The 23,510-nt window shown below is 40.8% G+C and overlaps 1 protein-coding gene across 2 annotated transcripts in view; it reads right to left on the reverse strand.

The window, feature by feature from the left end:
• The window catches only part of KCNMA1 (potassium calcium-activated channel subfamily M alpha 1), an 863,058-nt gene that overhangs the window by 319,901 nt on the left and 519,647 nt on the right, over positions 1-23,510 (reverse strand). For both annotated transcript variants that reach the window (XM_075000037.1, XM_075000036.1), the window contains exon 4: positions 243-336. In XM_075000037.1, coding sequence (XP_074856138.1) covers positions 243-336 — 94 coding nt within the window. The remainder of the gene's footprint in view (positions 1-242; positions 337-23,510) is intronic.

Genomic DNA, 23,510 nt, shown 5'->3' on the forward strand with positions numbered 1-23,510 from the left:
TGTGAGTGAGGCAAATCGGAAATGCAGATGAAGAGCCAATTTACTTATCTTGTGTTTCATTTGCATAATTACATTTTCAAAGGTGAGTCTTTCAAAAGAAAAACAGCAGCGTAGATGGGTTCTTTCAAAATAAAACACCATTTTTTAAAGCGCCCTTCTTCCTACACCCTTCTTCAAATAATCACTGTGTACAATCATTGCACATCCTTCCCAAACCACATGATATAATTCAAGATACTTACACGCAAGCCGAAGTACAGTAGGAAGAACACGTTGAAAGCCATGTCTATCTGTAATGTGAAATCTTTGTAGAAATTCTGGCAGGATTCTATTGGGCTATTTGAAAGAAAAGAAATTGAAGTAAACTGGTGGTATCAGAGTATTTGAAAAAAAATCAAAACAGAATTTTTCTTTTCTTTTTCTCCCCCCACCCCCCCGCTTTGTTTTGATAAAGGTCTGAATTTAGGAGCTACAATTTTGTTTTCCCATCTCCCTGCAAAATACAAGCAGGCATTTCCAAAAAAGAACATTTAATTCATTCAGTTAGTCGCTCATTCATTCCTAATGCTCACATGTTCAGGTAACTACCTGAAAAGAAACATGCACATGTCTTCAGGAAAGACAAGCAAAAGAATACCTTGGGATCCCCTAACTCCACATTAACCCTTAAAGAACTGACTTCTTTTTATTGAATACACAACTATATAGTTAGGAACTAAATCTAACAGCCATACTATTACATTGAAACATTAAACATTTCAACACCTTAAAAACTACAGTTGCTTATGAATACATCACCCATTAGCAACCTGAGGGAGTTTGTCTTGGTAGGATTTGTTCGGATAAAGAGTTTGTTTTTTTTTTTTTTGTATGGCTTGTTACATACTTTTTGTATAGTACTATGAGCTGAGTAGGAAAGCAGCACAGCCCACTAGTAAAATTAAACAACAAAACTGCAGAATTTGAAGCAGTACTCTAAGGGTTAATTTTTGCATGCAGGTATATTGATTACCTTTATGTGTGCAAGCAGACATTGCACATTCTAGCATATTATATCGAGTAACGTAGGTCCAACTCCAAAGCATACGCTATACAAACTGGTACTTTACGGTATTCTTAGATCTACCAGCTCATAGAGCTAAGGAAGGAAACCTTTTCTGTGTATATAATTAGTGATTTATTTTTGAAATTCCTATAACAGATTAGGGAAGCCACAGAAAGGTCTTCAAGTTGGAGACCAAGATAAACTGTACATCCCAATATATGTATATATAGCAAATGATCATTTAATCATCATAGTTACCTAAAGAGGAAAGGGGAAGTATATGCCCTAGCTGGAAAAGTTCTTGAATATTTAGAGCCAAGGTAAATGCACTTTTAGGAAAGAGATGCAGAATTTTCTTGGCTTCTCCTGTGCAAATAAATCACTGAGTGTAATACCAGTTAGTATAGTTGTACCTCTGCACATATGATGCTGAATTGCTCAACAAGCAAAGTTCTATGCATTATGAATGTCAGTAACCTAATTTAAGGCATAAAGGAAATTAACTGGGCTACCAGGTCATTTTTTACATGCAGACAATTCTCTCCATGTCTTGTACGCATTACAGGTCAAACATATTCAGTACAGCATGCCCTGTCTTGTCTTTAGAGGCATATATACATCACAAAATTTCCCTGGCATATGGTACCCTCGTGTTTAAGAAACCTTGGGGCTGTAGGAAACTATATTCAAAATGTTTAAAATAAATGCTGTTTTGCTTCGATGTGAACATTATGAAACATACCACCTACAGTATAGTTGAAAAGCTGATTTACAAAAGGAGACAGAAATAATAAATAAATAAATAAATAAATAAATAAAAGCAGACAAAATTAACTTACATGTTGAAATTTGCATTTGTCACTCTACTTATATGGATTTAGCTACAAATAAGGGTGGATGTAAGCAGGGAACCTGTAAGTCTATCTTTGGAGAGGATACGTTTAAGACCAACAGACCTTGTTCTATCAAAGCGGGCTACACATTTGAGTCACTATATACCATAACAGCAAAAATCAAAGTACAACAGAAACAAGAAAAAATTATCCTTCAATAACACTGGGTCTGAGGATGTCTTTGTCCCAGTCACACAACAGTAGAATCAGCAGTAACCCCACTGAAGTCAATTGAATACACAAGTATGATGCTGGACAAGAATAATCAGGCATATTGTCTTCTCTTCCATTGTCATGTAGTGTTCAGCATGCTTGCTGTTGGAAGGAGTCAGCCAGAGTTGCAGTTCATGCCTGCACCACTACCCTTCCAGAAATCCATAACTTTTTTACATGCTGTCTAATGTTGACCATAGCTTTGCATGTTTCTATGGCACTGAGCAAAATGAGACTCTGATCTGGACTCTGGATGCTATCAAAATATAAATATCACCACTACTACTCGCACCTCTCAGATGTTTCTCATTTCAAATCCCTCATTTCTAGTCTGCAAACTACATCCGTTGTACACAAATGTGGCGTCCTTTTGCTTTTATTGTTGAAAACAATTTGCATCAGATGTGTGGGATCATAGTAAGGCAGAAAAGCTATTTACACCAAAAAGATGATTTCCACAATAATTTGACTTTCCCAAATGATGTAGGGTTAGTTCTTTGTCATCCATTTAGACCATAATGTTTGGCTATACTGCTGCTACTAGTCTGAACCATAATCATTTTCCTGCCCCATGTTATGGAAAATACAATGTTACCACGAGATCCATTTTTCTCCCCCAAGTCTTCAAACAGTATATATTCAATGAAAAAGAAAAAATATATATACGAAAGAATTCACCACAACATCCTGCAAAAGGACAGTCCAGGAGAACATATCTGACAATGAGACCTGGCAATCATAATGGTATCGTGGATAAACACTCTTTTTGTGCCTTTTCAAACAATAAAACTTTGAGGGGTATCTTTTCAGTGTAATATGCAGAAAATATCAGACTTGAACCTCCCATTAAACAACATGGGAGCTGCACATATCTTCCTGTACTCCAAGTGGAAATCATAACCCCTGAGTTACTGCTGCATTTTGTTCAGAGCAAGAACATTGATCAGTTCATGCTAAAAGTTTCATTCTTCCCTCTGTGCCCAGGTGGCATTCACATTTCCAGATGACATTTGTTCATGTTAATTTGTATTACACTGGAGGATTTTTTTTAGGACTATTCAAATGATACAGAATATATTTTAACACAGTGGAACTGAATGAGGGCACATTGAATTTTCTACTCAACGACACTGAAGTAAATAAAGAGAAACCCCCCCGCAGTGGGTAGAGTTACACCACCATGGCTACGTCTACACGTGCAGCCAACATCGAAATAGCTTATTTCGATTTTCGATGAATAACGTCTACACGTCCTCCAGGGCCAGCAACGTCGATGTTCAACTTCGACGTTGCTCAGCCCAACATCGAAATAGGTGCAGCGAGGGAACGTCTACACGTCAAAGTAGCACACATCAAAATAGGGATGCCAGGCACAGCTGCAGACAGGGTCACAGGGCGGACTCAACAGCAAGCCGCTCCCTTAAAGGGCCCCTCCCAGACACAGTTGCACTAAACAACACAAGATACACAGAGCTGACAACTGGTTGCAGACCCTGTGCCTGCAGCATAGATCCCCAGCTGCCGCAGAAGCAGCCAGAAGCCCTGGGCTAAGGGCTGCTGCACACGGTGACCACAGAGCCCCGCAGGGGCTGGAGAGAGAGCATCTCGCAACCCCCCAGCTGATGGCCGCCATGGAGGACCCAGCAATTTCGACGTTGCGGGACGCGGATCGTCTACACGGTCCCTACTTCGACGTTGAACGTCGAAGTAGGGCGCTATTCCTATCTCCTCATGAGGTTAGCGACTTCGACGTCTCGCCGCCTAACGTCGAAGTTGGTGCCGCTACTTCGAAGTAGCGTGCACGTGTAGACGCAGCTCATAAGCTTGACAAGACTTGACTTTTAGGCCCAATGGCAGAACTAAACCCCTTTCAGAACATAATTTGAACTCATTTTGTCATTCTAAATGCAACATTAATCTGCTCCCCAAAAGCACAGCTCCATTATGCTGTTCTGAAGATGGTTCCAAGAAACCTGAGACATCAGAAGCGCAATGCCTCTGAAAAGGTCGGCAGCCTGTGACAGACCCCAATAGCTTCCCACCCCACTTGCCTATAATAAACTTAGTGTACAAAAAAACACATGAAACAGACAAGAGAGTTTTGAGACAGGTGGAGCTACCCAAAAGGTAAATGTTAATATTAAATGGCACAGGAGTGGAGTTGTTTGTACTGTATTCTGAGAAATTAATGGTAGGCTGAGTGTGTGGAGATTGTAGCAGAGTCCACCTTGAATAATTTGAAGTGGTAAATGTGTGGATTGACAGGCTTGGAGTATCTTTCTCAAACACACACACTCACTCTCTCTCTCTCTCTCTTTACCCCATTTGGTTCAATCCAACCAAAATGTTTATTTTACAGAGGTATTTACCTTATAATGAGTTGGCTCTGCAGATGTATTCTTACAAGCCTCACAAATAGGGCACCTAAGCCAGAGACCAAATCACTCTTCCGATCCTGACTCTGACTAGTGGCAGAATTTTAACAAGGGCTCCCAGAAGAGCCTCAAATCAAATCAAATCAAATTCAGAGCTTGTCACATCTTGTTTAAATCGAAGAATAAAAAGACTAAATCTGGGATTTCCTAGGTGATTACTTCCACAAGAAGAATCATGGATTCCCTTATTTTTACTTATCTTCATGTTGCTTTGATGTGGGAAGGCCCAACAAGACAACAGTCCTCTGTGCCTGTTCTGAGACCACTAAAGTGCTCTTTGGAATGGAAGAGGAAAAAGACCGGGCCTACAAGCAGTGTACAAAGCCTTATGAAAACAGGCTTTCATGTGTGATGTACAGCAATTTCTGGTTCCAGTCAGGTTGAAAATACCACATAAATATTAATTTTTAAAATATTTCAGTGCTGTAGAGTCCATGTGTTTATCCACAGCACAGGTGAAATATGGGCAGGCCCAATGCATGCTCCATCATGACACTGCAGCACCGTTGCGTAGTTATGACCTAGGAGGATCACATAAAATGCAAGAGGAAAATTCAGTTTCAATTGACTTATTCAATCTTTATGTCTTTGCAGAGCTAGCCAATCATGCAGACTTTTTTGAGGGAGTAGTAACATATCAAACTAACATAGCTTTTTATCAACCTAATCCAGGACCAAACTGAAACTGGTGTTCTACGTATAGGAAAAATACTGATTAATTAAAATCTAACTGGAATCCACACAACACGTTTGGCTTGGAAGGAGAAATTTATTTCTAACAGTGGCTGAGGTATGCTCCCCGACACGCAACATCTTATTTGTAAATATTAGTGGATTACACAGAAAGAAGGAAGTTTTTCACTTGGACCTATATAAAGTGAATAAGAAATCCAATATGGCTCAGATGAACAACAGTGTGGCACTTACGTAAATGGCACAGAAAGAGAGCTGGACACATTTTGCTTTTTATTTACCTGCCCCCATTGCCATGTTACTGGGATGTAAATACACATTTGATGATAAACGAGAGAATGGCACTTCAATTTACTGTCACAAGGAAAGCCGGGTGGGGAAATTATACATTTAATTTTAAAAAGAAAATGAGGCATAGGGATATGAGAAGACTGTTTATAAAATAAAAGCCAATACAAATGAAAATATCAGCAGCAAGTCAATACATCATCAAAGAAAGGAGACACTCAAGAATTAAAGGAACATGGGATTACCTCATTGGATGTAATTTGCTCCATCTCTCATCTTCTTGTCAATTCCCCTTTGAGAGATGCGTGACTTAGAACAGGGCTGCAATGTTTGGTTTGCTAGAAATATTTATTTGATTATGGAATTTACATGTAATATAGTATATACAGGTTTTAAGGGGACCATTCCTCAGAGTAACTGACTCCTGCAATTCCCACTAAAAAACGAGATCTGATCCTTCAAGACTTTTAATGCCACAAAAGTTAAAAGACATCTGATCCAACAATGTCAAGTCAGAATTCCTTGTAGGCATTTCTGGGAAGACAGTGTCAAGGGAATGGTTTTACAGTTTGGGGGGATTGTTTTTGTTGTTACTGCATTTCAATGACATAATTTTAACATGAAACTATGCCAAAAACAAGAAGTATCATTTATGAGTGAAGAAGCTCATCTGAAGAAGTATGTCTTCTGTTACTCTGGGATAGCTTCATTCTTCCTGGACAGGAAGGACTACCGAGCAAAGACAAGCAAACAATGAAGACAAGAAACCATTGCATCTCTACAAAAAATTGACTCCTTGCAAGCTAATTTTACATCCTGATTAAGTAAACACCATAATTAAAACAAATCAGAGTGAGATGCTCAGTAAGAATACAAAGTGACAGACACGATAGGTTTTCTCTCTCTCTCTCTCATTTCAAGTGGTTTTCCTTTCTAACTGTGTTTTCTGGACCAAACCCCAAATTTCTTAATTGAAAAGCAAACACTGTTTTCCTGCAACACATGTATCGATCTGTTCTAAACACAAGCCAATTAGTTAACCGGTTAAGTTTGGAAGGTCTCACTTTAAAGCCTGACGACAATTTCTCCCACAGACAGAGGCTTTTAATTATTTCTCTGATGAACCAACATAAGTAATGGCCAAATAATTGGGATCATCTCCTCACTACTGATGATTTTCTGTTGAACTACAAAGGAATATTTCATCAGGGGTTGTTTTCTGATAAAAAAAACCCTTGCAATTGGTACCATAGCAATACCTGTTGAACGTCTCTAATATGGCACAATCTCATTCAGCAACATCCCTAAACTGGCATGATTTTAGTTAGTTGGACGATCACTTATCATGGGTGTGGGCAAATCTCCCACAGTCCCATAAAGTTTGTTTCTAGCCACGAGTCCCAGCTCTCAGAGTTCTGTCCTGTTATTTAACTCTAATTTACCCTTAAATGTCTTCTAAGAGCCCAGTAAACAGTTATAAATGTTGGTAATGCTGCCAGACAATATCGACCTCCAAAAGTCTGGCAAATTCTCTCGTTTGGAACTAGTCAGATCCCAAGGATACCAGACTAGAGAGGTTCAGCCTGTGTTTTAAACAAAGGAAACAGGACCAACCATACCACCAATAACACATACTCATATCTGAGTGCAAGATAGCAGCCCCTAGGACTGGGATCCATTGAACTAAATGTTCACATGATAAGAAGCTCAGGGCTGTACATTTAAAAGTGTTATCTTTCTCTTGTCCATTAGCAACCCTAACATCCTCAATCCCCTTCACCCCCAGCTCAAATCCCTAGGCTACATTTTAGAATCTTCTCTCCTTCGGTGTCTTAATACTGCTAAACCCTTCTATTTCTTTTTCAATATAACATATTTTTGTCCCCACAGCCAAGACACTAGCCATCCCTTCAGTAGCTCTTTCCCACTTTAGTTATGCATCTTCCTCCTTTCATAGGAAAAGATTTCTCTTTTGCTTCACTCCTGTGCTTTCAGAGGGTTTCAGCTGAACTCCTAATGCCTGACTAATTCACTCAGACCTTCTCATGTTCTGGTCTGAATTGCTCTGCTGATTCCTAATTGCTAAATAAATAAATAGAATCAGGTTTCTCCACCACACCTTAAACACTATACAGTTCTGCTCCAGCCAGCTTTTCTGCATTTATCTTCACCGGCCTGCTTCCCCATAACTGGAATGGTGAACCCTATTTATTCTTCCCTTCATCATTCACATGCCTCTTGAAAACCAATTAAAGTCATGAGGCTCAAACACTACTCCACTCTTCAGCATACACCATCATATGATACCCATACTCAGTCAATTGCAAAAAAAAAAAAAATCACCAAACATCTTTTGAGTCTTCAGTGTGTTTTTGACTACCTCTATAATCCAATTCATGTTACTTGCAAGTTTGTACATACAGTGCCTGTCTCACCGTCTACAAGAAAACAAAACAAGATACGTCTCTTTATTTTCTTTCCCTAGCATAACATCCCCTTCTACCTTTTACACTCTGGCACAGTGCAAACTGGCACTAGAAACTCATCCTGCTAGTTTTGACCTGATTATAAAATATATCTCAACTCTTCTTCTCTGCAGATGCTATTCCCCAGGAACGACTATCAAAAGATCATGTTCCCAGGGCACTGGGAAAGCTTGACTGACTTGTAGCAATTTCTTTTATCTGAAATGAACATCATATGTTCACTTTAACACTACAAAAAAAAGGTAGAAAACATAACTATACAGGAAAAAGTAAGACAAATTGTGATTGTTAATAAATCAGTCCACATCACTGAGTGTGCCTCATACAGCATATGTGAGCTGGTCTTCTTCAGGAAATCAAGGCCAGAACCACACATCTTTTCATCACGTTCTTTCACATCTATCACTCAAGGGCAACGTCTACACAAGAGAGTTTTGTCAAAAAAACCGGCATTTTGTTGACAAACCTATGGAGTGTCCACACTATGAAGGTGTTCTGTTGACAGTAAATCACAGAATGCAGCACTTCTGTTGACAGTGTTCTGCCTTTCCCCTAAGGCTACAGTTACACTAGAAAGTTTCATCAACGAAACAGGGGTTTTGTCCGCAAAACATACTGTGCATTTACAAACAAAGTGCCTTTTGTTGACAGCACATTAACAAAACCCAGCACTTCCCCCAACAGGTTTTTGCCCCTCCGCTATGAGGCACAATGCCTTTGTTGACAGATTTCTGTTGACAAAACAGCTGTGTAAATGACCCCAGGGGGCCTCTTTCAACAGACAGGGCACCCACAATAATGAGCAGACCTGTCTGCTTGGCTTCCGGGTGCCTATTTGGCCAAGAAAGCAGACAGGCCATCCAACTGCTGTCGACAGAGCAGAGCCCTCTCTCCATTTGCTTTTGTGTGTGGCTACACTCTGTCAACAGAAGTTTTGTCAGGAAACCTCTTCCAAGAGTGACTTCTGTTGACAGAGCGCTATAGTGTAATCATAGCTCATGAGTCAGAATGTCTTTCCTGACAGATCCTCGTTGACAGAAAGCCAGTCTGGACAGTCCAGGGGACCTTCTGTTGACAGAAAAGTCAGCCATGGTGCTGGGCAGCTGCCCCGGAGACCCACTGCCCACAGCTAGCACAGCTCTATGGTTTCTGCCTCCAGCCATTCTTAAATCCACAGGGAGCCCCAGAGACCTTGTGTCAGGAAGCTGAGAGAGTACAAACAGCACAGCAGTACTCTCCTTATCCCCACACCCTTGGAGCCACTCCTGAGAACACAGCTGGGTGAGAGCCAGGCCACCCCACCACACTCTGGCCCTTCCAGGGAGCAGGCTAAGGGATCCCAGGAGAAACCCTGGGGCACAAAATGTGAGGCCACCTTCTGAACCAGGACTGAGATCCAGGACCTCCTGGACAAGTGGCGTGAGGAATGGACCCTCCTCAATGCCTCAGACAAGAGGAGGAAGTGCCACTGCCCTGGCAGCATGGGGCCACCCCACTCAAATTATGGAGCAAGGTGCAGGCAAAAGTCAAAGAACTGTGCCGGGGTACACCTGGGTTCATGCCTGTTCTCCTGGGAGGCTGGCACTGTGGCTCTCTGGAAAGAGCTGTTTCTCCTAGGAAGCATCAAAGCCCTGCTGTAGCAGCTGTGCTGTCCCTTGAGGAGTTAGGCAAGCCTCAGCATGGCCAGGGAATGAGCATCAGGGGGCCCTTTAAAGACATGTCTTGCTGGGCTCCCAGAAGGGCTTGCCTGCCATGCAACCCTGTCGGACAGAGTTCCAGGAGCCATTCTGTCAAGAGAGTGGCCAGGCTGTCTGTCACCAGGGCAGACTGAAAGAGTTTGGTGTCTGGCCTCAATCTGTCAACAGAGGTTTTTTCGGAAGATAACTTCCGACAGTAACTTCTGTCGACAGATCACTGTAGTATAGACCTAGCCAAAGAGGCCATTTCTATACCAAACCAGTATGTATAGAATTTGTTTATCCAGTGGGTTCGAGTTTCAATAACAAAACAGTGTTTTACCATCAAACAGGCTAATAAAACCACTAGTTTTGTACTTGAGAGGTTAAATTCTGCCCATTATAAATCTACTTTAGCTGGGTTGAGTGAATCAGTGTCAAATTTGGCACTTTGAAAATAAAACTTGCATGGGCAAATTATGATTCCAGTGTACAGCAGAGGAGAAGAGATCTGTATCTACCCTCTCCATAGAAGAGACTTCTATAGAGGAAGGTGGATGCAAGTCAGGTTGCAGCATTCACTTTCAGGGGCTGTGTCTTGCTCTGTGCACATTTTGGGAAAACCCAGGTATATTTATGAATATCAGATGCTGTAAAGAAATACGATAGGATCCTTCAGCTAATGTTGTGGATAAATCCCAAGGAATGCATACTAGTTGCACACTGTGACTATTATCCTACCACAATCTCCAAATGCTGATGGGAGACAACTCAGATGAAAGATTCTCAGGTGTTTACATTAGGATGAAATGCACACAGTCTAGGCAGCAGAGGTAGAGATTTTAGTTGTACGGGCAAGGATGGAAATTGGGAACCTAGTCCAAAGACAGATGTGCCATGCATCCTGTTCTGAGTTACTAAATCTGCACAAGCATAGATTCAGGATCTCAGCTCAACCACACCAAATCTGACCTTTATGTGGTTGGCAGAGGGCATGGAAGGAAAGGGACATACATACTTCCTACCCCCACCACAGCATTCTCTGCCCAAGAGTGCAGGTCTGTGACAGGATTTGTGATTGTGAGGGGATTATTCAGGTTCTCTACCAACCACCTTTAGCCAGACATGAACCACCCATTTGGCCTTTTCTTCTTCTCCCCCCCACTGGGAGAGACAGAGAGAGAGAGAGACGCAGAGGGAGACAGGCACCCTTTGATGTCCTGGGAACGCAGGTGTGCTGTCTCACTTAGACTCTCTACCATACACAGAAACCAGACAGTGGATGGGCTAGCTAATGGCCACCCTTCTGGCTGATATCGGTGATTGACATGCCTGATCACTGCCCCAGGAAGAGCAGGGAATCTCCGCCCATCACCTCCAAAGGTGCCCAACTGTCCACAATTCACAGGTGCGAATTGAGCCTTGCACCTTCCCTGGGAAACCTGGGGTTCAAACACATTCCTCCCCGATTGGCCACTTGAGACCAGGAAGAAGCGTACGTGACCAAAGGGGTATAAAGAGGGGTTTGGCAGCCCACCCACTTTGAGCTCCAATCACCTACACCTGCTGGCCAGGTCCGGTATTGACTCCCGAGACTGGGGACGCCTGGTTCGTATCTACTTCTTCCCGAGGGATTGAGAGAAAGATTCTGGGTCACACTGGATCTATGAGGCAGGGGTAAGAATTACACCTGTCTTACACTTCTTTCCTATAGGAATTGAGGTAAAGACTCTGGTTCCACCAGGTCTAAGAGGCAGGGGTGAAAATCACACCTGCAATGTGCTTTTCTTGTGTACACATTACTTGTACTAGTTTAAGCTAGCTAGTTTGTCTAAAGCTTTTCTTAAGTTAAATTGTGTTGTTTCCCCTTTAAAAACGTGGGTACTAACTGTTTTTGGCTATAAACTGCTAAAAACCATTAGCCTGTCAATCAAACCGAGGGAAGCCCTTATCTTATCTTTAAAATGCGTTTACCCTTTAGATCTATTAGAAAACTGCGATGGCCACTATCTTTTACATAGAACTGTAGAAAATCATTATCTTGTCTATCAAACCACAGGGGGTCCTTACCTTAATTGGCAAGCTGCGGTCAGCAATTACCTTCTGTAAACATTAGTAACCACAAGAAAATCATTATCCTGTCACTCACTCGGCGGCCATCTCTGTTTCATTCATAAAATTGGGCGGTCAATTTAAAACCCCTTTTTACATGCGGCAGCCACTTCTGTTGTAAAATCGCTGTCAGCGGTTTCCTATTAACTGCTGCTAAAGTTATAAATAAAAATTCACAATTGTTGTACTCTAATCATTTGTCTTAGTTAAATTGTTTCTATCTTTGTATAAATAAAAAGTAATTGTTAAAGCCTCTGATAAGAGTAATTTTCCTCTTGCTACTGTACCCGAACTAAACGCAAACCAAAGAACCCAGCCTGCCCTGGCTGCTTAGCGTAGCTGCTGGTGCGGCATCACCCCCTTTGCCCCACTGGACCTTTAGCTGACACCTGGGCATCGGCTCACACCACCATGGTCAATATTTGATAGAATCGTTTTCATGCTTCAAGATATGTGCATAAATAGACATTACTGTCCTCAATACCCCTTGAAAGCTCCTTCCTATTACTGTAGCCCTCTCCTTCCTGTAACACAGGAAGAACCCTGCTGTACTCCACTGGTTGTTCTTGACGGGATACTTTTGGCAAAATTCCATGGTGACATCATCATGCAAGCTGAAAGTTGGATGTCAGAAAACAGTGGTGTAATTCAGACTTTCATCATCATTCTGAAGATGTGTGACAGTGATGCAAAATTACACATCATCAAGGGGGATGAAGCAGCTCCAGCATGAGAAAACAGACTCCCAAACTTTATGTTGCACCAATATCCAAAGAACCAAATTTAGTTGGTGTGATTTTTGTTTAACATATAACACAGTACATAGTCCCAAACACATAGTCTCTAAGCATCTTATATTAGGTGCCTGATTATCTTCTCAAAGGTACAAGCTTTGCATTGGTGCATTGGTACTAGGATTTTATTTTATTCATGGTTTATTCCACTTCTAGTGACAGAACAATCAGGTGTTAGCTGTCATCTTTGCCTAGCTAAAACAGGGCAGGCTGGCCAAGCTCAGCAGTGAAGTGATGGTGTTAAGTTACACAGATACGCACTGACTGTTCTGTCTAAAAATAGTACAAGTCAGGAACAACTGAAGCCAGAGGAGTTACACCAGTGTAAAACGTGTGTATGCATTTGGCTTAATATGACCATGATACTCAGTAACCCCCTTTAATATATTTTCTTTTATTGGAAACCTTTCTCCAGTATCAGGAGTCAAGCCCTCATCCTTTCCTAATACAATTTTCAATGATTTTTAAGTATTCTTAGGAGAGGACAGACTTCCCATAATACTATACTTGTGAAATCCCAAAGATGCTATAATGTTGCCCCAAACACCAAGTTATATAGCTCTCTGTTAGCACACACAGTTTTTCAACTGTATACAATTCTAACATCCAACATTTCTTCTGGATGCAGTACGGTATTTGTAAATAGCTAGCAACTAGAAAAAAAATCCAAAATAACAATTTTGTGCTTTAATAGAGAGAAGCTACACACAAGTTTCCAAAATAATATCAAGATTCCAAAATAATTATAAGTATTGTGGATTAATAGTCAGTGTTTGTGCCACAGAAAGAGGAGACTGCATAGCACTTACTGCAGTAATACGAAATGAAAGAACTATTTCATAAGGCAATGATTTTACAGGACTGAATTATATAAAATACTGTAAGCCTGGGGGCTATTGTAACACCATTCTTCATGTATTGTGATTGCTCAGATCATTTTAAAAATAATGTAATGCTACCTGTGATTGCTATTGTCTCCAGCCTACAGGCCCCAAAGAAATAGCACGACACTGAATTATGATGGCAGGCAGAAAGTCCCCGGCAAAGTTAAACAATATATTCCCCGTACTCAGAAATGAGGCAGTCAGAACTCTTCAAACAGAATTACCTTACCTTGGATACAGATCTGAATGGCTTTCATTGCAAAGATAAATACGTTCTCTCTCTGTCTTACAATGATTTGGCTTTTACCCTAGATATGTTCTAAAGATTGGCACTGGACTTTTTGCCATGTGTTTAGAAAAGTCAGAAAATCCAAAATGTAGTAATTTTAGCTGATCTGCAGAAATCTAACTTTAGATTTGCATCATGAGAATCATGAATATGTAAGCAAACCATAGTTAACATGCTATTGGCAAATGTTCACATACCTTCTAATAAATTGACAATTATTCATAGATTTAGCAAAAAAAATGTTCTCTTTCATACTCAGATTACTGAAGATGGCAGAGTTGCCTCTTCCTTTTGGTCATCCACCTCTCCCTCTCTTAATATTCTCCAACAGGGATTACATTACCACTTCCCTAAGCAGCTACATGATCTCTTTCTCTCTTTGCCTTGCCTGTTGACACATGGAAGTAGACAATCCACTATGCTCTCAATTTTCTTCAGAATGCCATCCCCTCCTGGACTGTGAATATTACCAGAACATCCACAAGTTTTCCATCTTGGTGTCTCTTATAATATAGTTTTGTTTGAAAGAAGTTTGCCAATGACCAAATTGTTCCCGATCAACATATAGTTATTAAGCAGTAAATACAAATCCAGGTTTCTGCCCTCAGGAGCTTATATCCTAACTTAGATCTATCACATATGAAAATTACAGAGTGAGAAAGTCAAAAATTTACACCTCATTTTGTCTTTATATCTTTTCTGAATTATACCATTTGGTAAATATTGTGTCACAAGTCTAAGGGAGATGTCATCACTAAGGTGTACAAAGTAGTAATAAAATCAAAGTCTAAAGTAAAGTAGTTGTGTCCAGTGCAAAATAAAATACAATTGAGCTATGAAAACTAAACGCACTGCCTGAAAGGTAGGAGAGGGTTGATCAGATATTCTGAGACTGTTTTGCTGTATTGTGAACATTCACAGCCACCACTCAGTGTCAGCTGGGGAAATATTGTAAGATGTAATAGTCTGTATAAGCAGAAAATAAAGACAGTTTTGCACTACCCACAACTATAGTATCCTGGATCTCTAATCTCCATAGCATAGCTCCATTCCCTTTGCTATCTAGAGAAACACACATTTTCCACATTGCATTATTTATAACCTCTGAAAGCAACTCCAATTGTGATTAAGTAGCCGCTCCCGAGGTGATGCAGTCTCATACTTTAAACTACAACATGACTCTGTACAAAATTATGAAGCATAGTAGACACAATTTTTAACAAGCATAGTCCTATCACTCTCATTATTCCTGGTGGGAAATCTGTGCCCATCACCAAAATCTGAGGTCTTTCAGCACCCATTTATGCTTCACTCTTAACCATCTGAGTGAGGTTCTAGAACACTTTCCCAATAGCAGATATGGGGACAAACAACTTACATTTGAGACAGCTGGATAATTTTAGGAGTGAGCTTGTATAATGGGGTTTCAGACCTGTATGCAGGAATTTCTCGGGGGGTGTGCTATTTTTTGTTTTTGCAAATGTGGATGCCGCCCGCCCCCACAGCAGGCGCTGCCTTCTCCCCACTACCCCGGCTCTCCAGCTGCCACCGCCTCCCGCCACACCTGCAGCCACCCTTCGTTCAGCCCCTCAACCCTTGCTCAACCCAAAGATCCCCCGAGTCCACCACTAAGCCTGAACACTCCACCACCCTGCTTGGCCCACAGTTTTCCCACCTCACCCCTTCTCAGATTTGAACATCACCCCATTCACAAGGTCCCAACATCTCCCCCGGCCCAGATGTAGTCTCATGCTCAGCCGAACTTCACCACTCCCCACACCTGTCTACCCAGCCCTGCTCGGCCTGTCCACACCCCATCCCATCTCTGCTTGACCCCAAGATCCCCCACTCAGCCTAAGCATGCGCTCGCGCACACACACACACACACACACACACACCACTCGTCCCAGGGGAAGGATTACCTGGGACAGGCAGAGGGTGATGGGCAGAAGGACAGCAGCAGCAGGAGAGGATCACCTTCTCCTCTCCTCAGCCCTCAGGACATTGGACAGGGTGGGCCAATGCTTGTAGGTGGCAATAAGCAGTTTCCCTCTGGAGTGTTTGGCTGGCTTGTTCTTGGACATCATGCGTAGGCTCTAATTGATCAATATATGTGGGCTTGGGAAGGGATTTTCCTCATGGAAAGATTGGCCGTGACCTTATCATTTTCACCTCATTCTGCAGCATGCTGGTCTCTTGCTGGTAGTATGTAGGTATACACCACTACAAGGTTACTGACAGGTGTGTCATAGAGTGGGGACAAAGGCAGCAGTTGCCCTGAAGCCCAGCAATGTAAAAAGACCTGGGGCCCTGGCTACTGCTACCACAACAGCAGTAGTGGCTGAAGCCTGAGGAGCCCACACCCTTTAAATTGCTGCCAGAGCCACCAGATGACATGGTTTGGATGGTGCTGAAGGGCTGGCTGAGGGAGGCTAGTGCCTCCAGCCGCATCCCCAAAACCCTAGACCATGCCCTTTCTGGTGGCCTCCCCACCTCAGCCTAGGGCCCCCGCAAGTGTGTCAGCTGCCCTGTCCCACCTAATTCCCTGCCACTGCAGGAGCTTCAAGCACTGGTATAGCTCAGTCCCTCCTTATTTTTTGCCTGTTGCACACAACTGTTAAGGCTGCCACAGGTTGGAATACTTCGGTCCAATTTTGTTGACTAGGCATAGAATGTGTGCTGGGTGGTGCTGGGACCTGTGCTACAAAGTGAAGGTCAGACTAGATGACCCTTCCTTAATGTCTATGACTCTCTATCGTGTCCTTGCTCTTCTGGGTTTTACAGGAACACAGTCTGTGCGATTCAGCTGCTACAGGCACTAGCTATTACCAATCTTTCTGTAAATTTCCCTGCTGGTTTATACTCATTCTGCTTCACTGACATAGGCAGAGATAAGTTCCCGACTACTTATCCTGTTGCAACATCCACACTACTGTGAAGGGTCGTCACTGGGCACTTTGGCAAGGTCCTGGGCATCGCGGCATGGCACAGACATTCTGCACTGACTCTGGGCTAGGGAATCCTGGCAGCCTTAACCCACGCAGCATACAAGCATTTGTGACTGTCTCATCTTTTCTGACTCCTATTTCCCTGTCTCTTCCCTCTGAGACAAGACAGAGTCTGTCTCTTTCAGCACCCTCCATCTCTCATACTAAATCCCTGTACTCATCTTACATGATCCTCTTTCCCTACACATATTACCACACAGTCATCTATCTTTCTTCCTTGAAGTCTTGACATCAAAACTGCTTTGACTGGGGAACCAGATTATACCCCTTTAGCACTGGCCTCTAATAGCAAGATACAGTAGCAAAATGCAGATCCTGTCAACTATTCACAGAAGAGTCACATTTACTTTGCATGAGAGGCTGTTCTATTTGTTTATATGTAATGAATGACAATGTAAGGGAAGTCAAATTTTTGAAGTCTAAATTTATTGAATACTATGAACTCCTGAAAATATGATATAGCAAATCAGAAACAAAACAGAACAGTAATTTGGGACTCATATAACGTAATAGTATTACTTCAGCTTTTCAGATCAGAAAGGTGTTTGAAATCTGAATAATAAATTCTGACTCCTGGTGATCTCTTACAGGTGAAACTCAAAAGTCTTGTTTACTAAAGTAGATTAACTTCCCTACCCCCATCTTTGCTTTTTACTAGTCACTTAATCTCTCTTAGATAACGGAGTTAAGGGCTAGCAGGTTGCAGCAGTGTAGAAAGCTATCAAAAAAGGCCTCCAACTGGGAGACTTGAGCTTCATTATTGACAGGTTTGGAAAGATGCAGAATCACTTTATGCTCAAAATGGGTGACAACCTGAGGAATTATACTGACAGAATAAAATTTACACAGCTCTTCTTGTCTGACAATACATCAAAATGCTTTACAACCATACGTTAAGACTTATAACCCCCATCTGAGGCAGGGGAGTATTTTTATCCCAGCTGATGGGGAAAACTGATGCCTAGCAAGGTTAAGTGCCTTGCTCAATATCACATATGGGGGTGGAATCAGAAACAGAACCTTTCTCATGCCACTCCCGTATACTCTCTGTGCTGCACACAGACACTTCCGATCAGTTCAGAAACAGCACTGGCAAGACCTTCTCTCTTTCTTCAGTAGAAGGGTAACCGGTATTATATAGTACCCTGAATGGGTTAAAAAATAAATAAAAATAAAGGAGGAAAACTGTAAAGAATCATCAGACTTTCAAGACACCACCAACTATCACACTACAGCTGTTATAAAATGATGTGCTTTAAGCAATTTCAATTATTTCTGTTCCATTCTGCGTGTAGTCGACGGTTTATTGGCTCCTTCAAAGGCAAATGTTTTCAGTATTTTTTTCACTTTTACAGTTCCATTTAATCCCCATAATTTTTCCTGTTTAAATACAATTAAAATCAATACTAATGCAAAGTGTGGGTGCATAGGTGTGTGAGAAAGGGGTAGGGGCAATGCAAGATCTCCACGTACCATAGACTGCTACAGAATACCTAATCAGCCCTGAAAGGCAAACTTACAGTGTATAACATTTGAACACAGATGGAGCACGAGAATCAAGCAATTACAATTGCCAAGCAATAATACTACCAACCTGAATTTAGGAAAAATGCTCACAATACTGTATCTTTTGGTAGTACATTTCCCAGTGATGATATGTCTTTATTCCAGCAAGACCAAACCTTTAGAACTAGTACTAAATCACACATCTCTTGCCATTTTAGATTAAAGGTTTCTACCAACACATCTAAGAACAAATACTAATGATGTGCTATTTTGGATGGTCTGAACAATTTGCAAAAGGAGCTTAGAAGAGGACTGTGATTCTTCATGTCAAATCTCAATCCATACATTGGTATTTGATAATCGAATTAATCTGAAATCATTTTGCAAGTTAAATATAGCAGACTATAGTACTTTAAGTTTCTTCCCCAAGCTTTATATTAGATAAGAACCGGTATTTTAATTCTACCTATTGCCAACACGACATATTGTGAAGGGGGTTATGATCAAAGAGAGGCTTACCTGACTTGAATGTGTTTAGCATTCATTCAACCCTCATCTAACAATAACAGCAAGAAGGTAATATCACTCTCGCTCTCTTCTGCAGACCCTGTCCCTCTGTTAGGGCTTCTCCATTTGGTGAGCTACTGTATGATGTCAGACATTTTAAATGGACAGACTTGGTACATACTGCTGTTAATTTAGTTCAGTGAGAATGTATCTCTATATGCTGATAACCATAATTTATACTGACTCAAAAATTACTTTTTTATATATTCTGTTTCATGCACTTAATGCTTAGACTGCATTCAGTGTATAGGCCATTAGGATAAGCACTTGTCATGCACAGGCAGTACAAGAATAGAATATAATTAATCCCATAGACAACCAAAAAGATGAAGTTGCATCATGCAATGAAATCACAGTTTAGCCTTGGCTGCCATGCAGAAAAAACCTACATCAATGAGTCTGCAGTGCGGCTCCTAGGTAAGAGTTGACATGAAAGAGGTGGGTTATTCCAGCAACGAAGACACAGGCTGAAAATGTTTATACTACTTTAAACAAAAATTCTGCACATAGTACCAGCTGTACACACTAGAAAAGGAAGCCCTCTGGAGGAGAAAGATTAATGAACTTGAAATCCAATCTATGTTTTTATATGCATTTTGGTATGTTGTTTCAAAACAAAGTAACCTTATTAGAGCTTTCAAACCAAATCTTAATTTTCAAGATGTTTTGAAAATTCAGAAAAAACAAGGCACAGATTAATAATGACATACACTGTAATTTCAAAATGCCTACAGAATTCAGTAATCGGGGAATAATTGGATCTAGTAAATACACAAACATATAGCAGTGAATTTTCAATGAAGCACACAGGATTTAAAATCAAACAACTTTCACTGATCTGAATGCATAATGCATTGCATTGCATGAATATTGATAAGGTAAGGAAACTATTAGGCATGAAGGGTTTACTCAGCAGACATTCTGCTCCTTAACTGGTAAGCCATGTTCTTTTCTTTGAATAAAACACTACATTGCATAAGCAGCACTAACTTTGAATAGCCTTTAATTTTATTCATCTTCATAGATACCTTGAATATAAAACTCTGTCCTGGAAAACAGGGTGGCCATTCATACTAAATTTTAAGGGCCATCCAATATTTGGCACCCGATATCTCACAGCCCCATGGAACTATTGGCTACTAAAATTACTTTGATAAGAAAATTTGTTTTCAAGTAATACTCAAGCAAAGGATCATGCTGTTTAATAAAACCGTACCATTTTGTCTCATCAATGAAATATTGTATGATGCTGCTCTTTTACAAATTAGTTTTGTACCAGAGGGTTTTTTCAGTAATTGTCTGTTATTTTTCAAGCAACTATCCTTTACTTCCTTGAAATTTAATTGATCGTAGATATGTACAGTGATTCTCAAACACATTAACTAATTGTATAAACAAGCATTTCAGACAACACCAAAAACAGTTTCACTGATATACAAACCTAACATCTCATACATTTACACTACCTGGTAGAACTCATTCTAAGCCACGTTGCAGAACAATTGCCTTTAAAGTTTCTACTTTCTTCCATACTTGTGACTAAATTTTGAAGACAACTAAACTTAATTTAAATGAGAGCAGAACTGAACCACTGGTTTCTACAAACTACTGAATTCTTCCAAATGATTTGAGTAAACTCCCCTTCGCCACTTCTTAAATGGGCAAGGTGATTAAGAAATTTAACCATACTACATTTAGACAAGCAACATGTAAATGGATTTTCCATCATGAAATTTCCTGAGACCTTAGACTTCAGAAAGAATCTGCAACCATCAAAAATGTCTTTTCTTTATTTGAAAAACACTGGCCGTAATTTAACAAAGGCATAGCTGTTCAAAATTATGCACTGGGAATGAAAACAACATACAGAGATGCACAGTTACACAAATATGCACTGCACATGGGCATACAGATAATTGGGTGGGCATTTGTTGAGATAAGGGGCTATAATTTGTGAATTTCTAAGGAAAACAAGCCAAATAGATGAGGTTTATTCTATATATCCATAGTATAACTTTCAATGTACACCATATACACTATAAAAGTAATATATAAACTATACATATTACGGATGTAACATTTTGCAATGCTGGTGATATTGTTTTACATATCTGAAAATAGTTGTCTAACGTCTTTGTCCTTTCCTAGTTGACAAGTGTTGATTGAGCTAAGAAAATGGATATATTCACAAAATCACAGCCCCGATAAAAAAATCAGGCACAGATAACAGTTACTTTTTTCATCTAGACATTATAGAAATATTCCAAGAACTTTGTAATTTGCCTAGATTTCTAACCCAAAAATATCAATTAAAACATCCTGGCTACATCTACACTAGCAAAAAACTTCAAAATGGCCATGCAAATGGCCATTTCAAAGTTTACTAACGAAGCACTGAAATACATATTCAATTTCAAAGTGCCGCGGCCGCCCACATTCTAATGAGGCGTTGAATATGTATTTCAGTGCTTCATTAGTAAACTTCGAAATGGCCATTTGCATGGCCATTTTGAAGTTTTTGGCTGGTGTAGACACGGCCAGGATATAGGATCAGATTTTTAGAGTTGCCAATCAGATACAAAAGCCATCTGATGTCAACAGGAGCTGCAGGTACAAGCAACTCTAAAAACCGCATCTTCAGAAATAATTGAGTTTTATAACTCAGACACAGCTCCTGAAATAGTCTATTTGCAGGAGCACAAGACCATTTGCTATTAATGTCTAGTATTAGGAAATCAAATAGAGTCCAAGAAAACAACAATTTTTGTGTCAGCTATACCATGAAGTACTATGGCTTGTGTAACCTTTTCAGGTTGCATCTGTGCAGCTAGCATATTCACTCCATAATATGCTCCATGAAGGAACCCACACATCGGAGAGAACACTGTAATATTAACGCCTTGCTTTGCTTCCTTCTTCCTTCAGAGTAGGAGCACATTAGTAGGACAAGAGTCTGGAGTGAGTTGTACTATGAACGTCTTACTACTAAAAAGGGTTGGTTGCTGGGAGAAGTCTGGAGGGGAATATGTATGGCATGGATACCACTGAATCCACAGGGTTGACACCAATATCCATGGATCATCTGGTTTCCTGTAGCTGAGAACACATGCTCTTAGACCACTATGTAACTGTTAAACCCACTCACTAATGGAGTAATTCTTCTGGGTTGTCTTCTGTGAGTTTGGGAAGGGATGGAGGCATCTTTTTCTGTACCTTGAGGATTTTGCCCTTAACAAAGATATTCTCACTTGAAGATTTTTTCTGCCTTAAGCTCACCAAAAGGTATGCTTCTCTTTACTCCGCTCCTTTTCCTTGACAAAAATGGGATGAAAAATATCATACAGTGCCTACAAAGTACCTTAAACAATTCAGTACAATTTCCCTGATATCCTACACAAATATACACCACATATTTAAGTGGTTTACATAAGACACAATCACCAATTAAGGTAGGATCACTGGATACCTTGAATCTCAGTCACACAGAAAAGAGAGTGGTAAATTACATGCCTAGTAATAGATGGCCATGCAGCTTTCATCTAGTTGCTGTGGGCCAATGTCACACTAGGAGAGCTGCACTACATTTCCTGGGAGGAAAATAAAGGACTCAAAAGTCTCCTCCCAAACTCAAATGACAGAAGAGACATTGGCATCAAAAGCTTTATTTTTTTCCTGCTGGTGGAGCCAGGAGCTATTTACATTTAACCTAGTCCAAACAAGACCCCACCAGATGAAATTCATCATAATTTCAGATACTGTATGGTTCAAATTAAATTAAGTTTCCCTTAATTCACAGGGAAGGGGGAAGTTGCCTTACATTTGGGCTGCAGCTTTTTCACATTGTTCAAAAGGTTATCTCCTGTCATATACACAGTTAAAAAAAAAAATAACCTTTGCATAACTGCGGCTCTTTTAAACACACAGCACATGCCCGTTCAGCTGTGGCTGGATGCACATCCAATGAATGGTTGTTAGAGACGCCTTCCCTTCAGAAGCACCCATCAGGGAGGCTTGAGTGACCTCGGCTCTTGCATGCCATTGTGTTCTGGTATAAAGGGTAGAGCCACCCCTGACATAACTTCAGTTCAGATAGACTCAGACAGAGAGAGGACGGAGGCTGTGCCATCGAATGGACATGTACAACCCATATCAAAGAACAACAGTTAAAAAGGCTGGTGACCATATTATCTTCTTTGAGTGATTGCAGGCAGGCTTTCATTCCACAGTAGGTGACTCACAAAGCAGTCTGGTCCGGGGACTGTAGATCTATATGCCAGAAGAAGCTGGCATCATTCCTGGACTGATGGGTGATAGACTAGTGGGATGAAAACATGAGCTTCACAGAACAAATCACCACTTTGCAAAGCTGATGCTGCGTGTGATCTAGTCTAATGGACCAACCTAGTTGATGAAGTTATATTAGCAACTGGTAACACAAAATAATATGTGAAAACTAAAGTTTTGACTTCTATCATCTGGACTTCCCTCCTCTGGCATCTGTGGGTGCACCCTCACTGGAGAACACAAAGGAAAAAGCCAGGGGACCCTGTACTCAGCCACACTTCCAGCTTCAGGTGCACTTCAAATAGTTCATTTGCAATGTTCAAGCTCAGGGAGAGAG

The sequence above is a fragment of the Carettochelys insculpta genome, chromosome 7 (genome assembly GCF_033958435.1).
Source record: "Carettochelys insculpta isolate YL-2023 chromosome 7, ASM3395843v1, whole genome shotgun sequence".
Classification (NCBI taxonomy): Eukaryota; Metazoa; Chordata; order Testudines; family Carettochelyidae; genus Carettochelys; species Carettochelys insculpta.